Consider the following 7,182-nt stretch of genomic DNA (forward strand, 5'->3'; position numbering starts at 1 on the left):
TAGTGAACCCAAAACAAATCATATTTTATTAATTTCATATTCTCTCTCCTCCAATTCTCTCCACTATTTTTACTTTATACAATTTTTAATTTCCACCCACCCCACTACCACCATATTCTATTACTTTCTCCAATTTCTCCTAATAAAACTCTACGCATGGAAAAATGGAGCAAGTATTTAAAAACTGGGGGAGTACTTCCGTTATTCCTTTAAATCTTCTCATTTACATTTATATCACTCGGAACCAAATCCAACATACAATAAATTTTATTGATTAGTAAGGTCATTATTCATACATATAAACATTCAATTATTTCAACACTCAAAATACCCATCATAAATAAAAATTGCCATATGGAAAATATTTGGATGGAAATTGCTATACGACGCGCTTCCTTTGGCGTCTATTCTCAATTCTCGAGGTCTCCCTGTTGATCCGGTTTGTGCATTTTGTCATATGGATGTGGAATCTGTGTCTCATACTTTCAGAGATTGTCCTGCTATCTGTACTATTTGGCTGTCTGGAGCGTTGGACATCCAATGGGATCTTATGCAATTTCCTTCATTTAGTATTTGGTTCTCAAGAACAATTTCTCTCTTTTCGTCTACGAGAAATTGGAAGGGTATTGCTTTGTTTTTTGCTCTCCTTTGGGCGATTTGGATTTCTCGGAATCATTTGAGGTTTAGGAAAGCTGTTTGGTCGCCTGGGTCAATTGTTGGCCTGGCATCAGATTGGGTTCTTCGTAATATGCACGCTCTAGATTGGAAGCGGCTTGTGTGGTCCTCTCGTTCGATTAGTTTGGAGGCCAAGCAAGATGTTAAGTGGTTGTGTTTGCGGGGGTTACCTTATATTTCTCCAACGACATGCTTGATTGTAGACAGGGCCTGGGATTGTTCTACTAACAGGGCGGGTGCAGGCTGGGTAGTCCGTGATCTTGATTATTCTGAGGTCTTAGGAGGTGGTTGTCGGGCTTTTATGGCTAGTTCAGCGTTGCAGTCTGAGCTTCAGGCTTGTATATGGGGTTTGGAGTTTGCGATTCGTAAAGGTTTTTTGAAAATCTGGATTTATATTGATTGTGCTGCCCTCCTTGCTCTTCTTCCTCCTTCTGGTTCAATGGAAATCTCTGCTTGGTGGCTCATTCAGGAGTTGCGGGTTTCGGTTCAGTCTTTTTTAGTTTGCCAGGTTCAAAAGGTTCCTCGTTTGTGGGTCAATCCTGCTCACTGGTTGGCTGGTTGTGCCCGACGTCGTCAGTTGTTGTATTTTCTGTTTTAGTTTTTTTGGGTTGACAGTTGTTTTTTGGTTTTTGTTCCTTTTATTTGATAGCTCTTTTGTCAAAAAAAAAAAAAAAAAAAAAAAAAAAAAAAAAAATTGCCAAGCATATAATATAAATACCATATATATTACTTCGTATTTTTTTGGGGGTACGGTGCAACTATGAATATGTTTTTGCCACAAGGCAAAGTGGATTCTTCTTATGCATAGTAATACCAGACAATGTATCAGTGTCAATATCTTCACTTTTCATACCATCAGGCAACCCCCAATCAAAAGAGTATAACAAATTAGCTAATGCAAGCTCAAAGTTTGCAACACCAAGAAGTATTCCAGGACACATTCTTCTTCCAGCACCAAATGGAATGAGCATGAAATCATTCCCTTTGTAATCAATTGAGCTCCCTAAAAACCTCTCCGGCATAAATATTTCCGGGTCCTTCCAGTATTCAGGATCTCTTCCAATAGCCCATACGTTTACAAAGACTAGGGTTTTAGGTAGAATATCGTACCCTTCTATGGTGCATTTTTGGAGAGACTCCCGGAGTACTAGTAATGGAGCGGCAGGTTGGATTCTAAATGTTTCTTTGACAACGGCTTTGAGATATTCGAGTTCTGTTAGATCTTCTACTGATACATAACCCTTATGTTGTGCTGATGAGTTACGGATTTCTTTTTGTACATTTTTCATCGCGGTTGGGTTCTTAATTAGCTCTGTCATCGCCCAAACTACCATGGCTGCACTTGTATCTGTTCCCACTACAAACATATCCTACAAAATTAAATATAAAATTTAGTTCCACTCAATTTATGAACATTTCTTAGTAAAGTAAGGTAATCGAAATAAGGAATTTGTTACCATAAGTACAGCTTTGATGTTGTCCATAGATAGATCATACGAAAAGGTTTTCTCGTTTTTAATCTGAAGTAGAACATCAATGATATCCTCTTGCTCAGATTTAACTCTATTTGGATCTAGATGATCGTTAATGATTTCTTCGAAAAATGTATCTAAGTCTTTGAATGCCTTCTCGAGCCTAGAGGATTGTCCGGTTAGCTTATTGAGCCAGGCTATGGAAGGGAAGTAATCAGCAAAGAAGAAGGTGGTTAACATAGTTTGAGCGTCACTTAGAAGCTTGTGACAATTGTAACCTTCATCATCACTATACCTGTGAAACATCAATAAAATGTTAAGACTTTTTTTTTTAGGTCACTTAGAAGTCTCGATGTTTAAGTTTACCCTGTGTGAAATTTTATGGGAATAAGGATTTGAGATATTATATTCTAGTACATGATTTGCAATAAGTAGTGTACATTTGTGTTTTATATTTATTAGAAAGTACACAATTCAATGTTGGATGATATGGAGATAGAACAATAAAATTGCTTGTATTCTTCTTGGATTAAAGATGCCAAAAATCATATCCTCATGTCTTTTATATGGAGTATTTAATGTAGGCACAATTTTCTAGAAAAATGTTTACAAAATGATTAAAATGATATACAATTCTTTGCATAATCATTTTTAATCCAATTCATTCCCTATAAACCTCTCGGACATAAATATTTCTGGGTCTTTCCAGTACTCGGGATCTCTTCCAATAGCCCATATGTTTACGAACACCAAAGTTTTAGGTAGAATTTCATACCCTTCGATGGTGCATTTTTTGACAGGCTCCCGTAGGAGAAGTATTCGAGTTGCAGGTTGGAACCTTAATGTTTCTTTTATCACAGCTTTAAGGTATTCGAGTTTTGGCAAATCTTCCATTGATACATAACCTTTAAGTCGTGCTGTTGATGAGTTACGAATCTCTTCTTGTACTTTCATCATTACATTTGGGTTTCTAACTAGTTCTGCCATCGCCCAAACTAGCATAGCTGCACTCAGTGGCGGATCCAGGATTTCCGACTTGATGAGTCACTATCAATTATTGATTACTTGTGAAAGTACAAATAATTTTTCAAAATCTTGTTCATAATTAATTTCATTCCAAAAATTATATATATATAAAAAATTATATTTCACCACATCGATTTCAATCTAAAATAGGACACAAAAATCCATAATACAACCAAATACTCCATACTACTTAAAAATTCAATCTTACAAGTTGAAAATATTACAAATAACATGTTACAAACAAATAATAATATAAAACTATTACATTAAGTTTATGATTTTTTATTTAGATTTGTGGGAAAATATTTAAATTGGTTGCACAAATATAGGATATAAAATTATAAATAGAAGCAAAAATTATTAAGTAAAAAAATGAAATAACTTAAGAGACCTGTTATTAAGTATAACCGGTCTCTTTAATGAAGAAAGAAAGCAGCTCAAAAATGTGAAATGTAATAGCAGCATCAAAGAGACCACTTACCTTAATAGCTGGTCTCTTTGATATTTTTATAAAAGGAAACTTGGGTCTGTTAGCAGCATCAAAGAGACCGCCTTTCTACAATAAGCGGTCTCTTTGATATTTTTATTAAAAAAAAAATTAATTTTTTTTTTGGTGCTGCTGAGTCACGTGACTCAGTGTGCACCAACACAGATCCGCCCCTGGCTGCACTTGTATCTGTTCCTGCTATGAATATATCCTACAAAAAATAATATTTAGCATCACTCGAAATGTGAACAATACTTGGTAAAGAGGATGCCCTACTTTCTCATAGTGAGAGGCATTTTCGTAAATAAACCAACAACTTTATTTAATTGTACGTGGAGCCCACAATAATGAAAATGTTATTGATTTATTTACGAAAATGCCCACATGAGAAACAAGAAAATTAATGTACTAATTACCAGAAGTATTGCTTTGATGTTGTCCAAGGAAAGCTCATATGTAAAGGTACGTTTTTTCTTAATTTGTAGCAGAACATCAACGATATCCTCTTCCTCAGATTCAAGTCTATTAGGGTCTAGATGATCGTTAATGATTTCTTCGAAAAATGCATCTAAGTCTTTGAACACCTTTTCGAGCCTAGAGGATTGTCGGGTTAGCTTATCAAGCCAACCTATGAAAGGGAAATAATCAACAAAGAAGAAGGCGGTTAACATGGCTTGAGTCTCACTTAGAAGCTTTTGACATCTTAAACCTTCATCATCACCATACCAATAATAAAGTTATCAAATTGTTATATAGTACCGGTCTACCGCTGATTGATGTACTATTCTATTCTACTACTATATTATTTGCAACTAGAAATAATTTATGTCTTATAAAAAATCTCCCTTTGTTACAAATAATATAAAATAGAGGTAGTAAAAAGTTAATAGGGTAGCGTATATCTGTGCTTATGTATTACGGTACCAGCATATGCATCAGATTAGGTACAATCGGTGGCAATCTAATGATACAAATTTAATTAGTTGACCTCATATAACGACACAGAATTTGTTATATTGACCCGGCACAAACTTATATAATAATTAATAGATTGCTATGCCACAGCCATCATATACTATCAAATTAAATACTTCCTCCGTTTTTTTAGTTGATACCGTTTGACTTTTATACTATTCACACAGCACACTTTGACTTGTTTTTGCAATTTACATGGGCGGGGATGAGAATTGATTCCAAGATCTCTTGGAACCGGAAGGGAAGCTCTAACCACTTGAGTTATCCCTTACTCTCCTCGGAAGAAGTACTATATAAATGTACAAAATTTTAATTTCCACCAATAAATATACAAATGAATGTTAATGCTGGTGGCATGATTCTTTTAAAAAATAATAATAAAATAAGCGGACCGTAATTTTAAGTCTTTAGGGTTCCATATTTAAAGCAATAAAATCAACAACTCTCCTTTTTTTTTTTTTTAGAACGTAGAGCTTAACACCCTCTCCTTTTGACATACGGAGTATTAAAAAAATGAAACTCAATTTGTCAATTGACAAGAAAATAGAATTATACCAGTAAGAACCAATTCTTTTTAAGCTTTCACAAAAACAATTTTAAATTGCGATTTGTAAATTTCTGATGAGAAATAGAGAGATCGGGAAAGGAAAAGAAGGAAACAGTGTAACTGTTTTTTTTTATTATTTTTTTAAAGATAGATATAAATTATTAATCCGACTATTTAATAACAACCAAAAATTTTAAAAAATAAATTAATAAATGTAAGGTCGTGATTTAAACATTGTGATGCCTATAAAGATGGTGTGGGTAACAATGAGATCAATGATACATAAGGTTTGAAGTATTGCATCAAAATTTAGTTATTTGAATAAGTGTCACATTAAATAGCATTTTTTTAAAAAAAAAAAAAAAACAAAAACAAAACAAAAAAGGGAGTATTATTATACGTAGTATTATTTCAATACTCGTATCATAATGTTATGAAAATAAAGTACCTATTGCCGAACGCTATTCTGCATATATTGGAGCTTGAAAATGTCATTAGCAGTTCACTCAAATTAACAATTTCTGAAGCAGAAGACTTGGTAGATATCTTATCAATCATCCTCATGACTTCTTCGTGTCGAATCGGAGCAAAAGAGTCAATTCTTTTCGAATTAAAGAGATGAACAACACAAATCTTCTTTATTTCTCTAAAGTAATCAAGGCTTTGAGTAAACGTTAGATCTAACCCATTATAAGTCAACTTTCGCATTCCTACCGTTAGTGGTCGATAACAAAAGTTAAGATCTTGTGTTTGTAAGACCTCTTTCGCCGTCTTGGCGGATTGAACCGCCAAGGCTTGCATGGTTCCGAATCGTAAAGAAAAGATTGGACCATAAATCTTGGCTAGCTTAGCAAAGTAGATGTGAGGTTTCGAAGGGTCAAATTGGTGTAAGTTACCTATAATAGGGAGCCCTTTAGGTCCGGGTGGAAGATGAAATGGTTCATTTTTTTGGTGTTTTAAATAAAAGAAAATGAGAGAAGTGGCTAATAAGAAGAGGAGTAGAACAATCATGTTTTATGGTTTCACTGATTTTGGTTTATGGTTCTTGAATTTCCATAATCATGAAATATTGCAACTAAACTATGTAAACATAGCTGCACGTTGACTTGATGTATAGTATTAGTATATGAAAAGCTTGGGTCAATTTTAATTTCTAAGGTCTATTCTAACATAATTAGTAAGGAGACAATCTTCTATTATCAACAACAATAAATAATTATTATCAGTTCCTTTTAAAGGAACAGTGCCACGTGGCACTCTTCAACGTAGATGAAATCATGCGGCACTCTTCAAGGTTATACACTTACCATCTCAACCAACTTTTATTAGTATTTTAAATTTCACATAATTAACATTATATATTTCTTTCAAATTAGAGGTTATTTAATTTATTTATTTTTCACACGATTAGAAAATAAATACATATGAGACCATAACAGTCGAGGTAATGCCCGAATCACACTCAGTTGAACATATTTATCAAATTAAAAAAGTTCAAAGCACAAAATAGCACTTCGGGACATCGCCCGGGACACACACTAGTTTTTAATTGAAACTAACATCAAAACGAATATAAAGGCTAAATTACTTGAATTAGATAATGGAAAGATAAGTTATTAAATGACCTAAAGTCTTTTTAATTTTTTATTTTGTGGTAAGGAAATATGTTGCCAATACCCAATACTTATATTGGAATTTGGAAATATAAATACAAAAAATAAGTTAGACTTGATGCTCGTGGGCTGAGTAGGGCTGGGATTCGCAAAAGAATATATTTTTTCAGTTACAGATTTAGGCGGGCTTTTCGTGGAGTGAAATACTGTCATTCCAAACAATACATAGTATAATTGTCTCAAATCTCCTTAATCCCGTTTTCTTCTTACTTCACTCACTTACTTTTGCCTCAAATTCCCTCCTTCCTCAACTCAAAGATCGCACCTTTCACCGATTTCATCAAATTCTTTAGAACATTCAAATATAATTTTTCAATATTTATACAA

At 33.7% G+C, this 7,182-nt stretch overlaps 2 protein-coding genes across 2 annotated transcripts; one reads left to right on the top strand and one right to left on the bottom strand.

Annotated features, from left to right (window-relative positions):
• The first annotated feature begins 457 nt into the window (after positions 1–457).
• Positions 458–1,273, top strand: LOC145613590 (uncharacterized). The gene has a single exon (XM_081668691.1). It carries the CDS (start codon positions 458–460, stop codon positions 1,271–1,273), a length of 816 nt encoding a protein of 271 aa, XP_081524817.1.
• A 121-nt stretch (positions 1,274–1,394) lies between these two features.
• Positions 1,395–6,193, bottom strand: LOC145615236 (cytochrome P450 83B1-like). The gene is made up of 3 exons (XM_081670303.1): positions 5,631–6,193; positions 2,133–2,442; positions 1,395–2,045 (listed from the first exon to the last, which is right to left on the bottom strand). The coding sequence occupies exons 1-3, from the start codon at positions 6,191–6,193 to the stop codon at positions 1,434–1,436; spliced, it is 1,485 nt and encodes a 494-aa protein (XP_081526429.1). The 3' UTR covers positions 1,395–1,433.
• Between the last annotated feature and the right edge of the window lie 989 nt (positions 6,194–7,182).

Source organism: Chenopodium album, chromosome 25, assembly GCF_948465745.1.
Source record: "Chenopodium album chromosome 25, dcCheAlbu1.1, whole genome shotgun sequence".
NCBI classification, from domain to species: Eukaryota; Viridiplantae; Streptophyta; class Magnoliopsida; order Caryophyllales; family Amaranthaceae; genus Chenopodium; species Chenopodium album.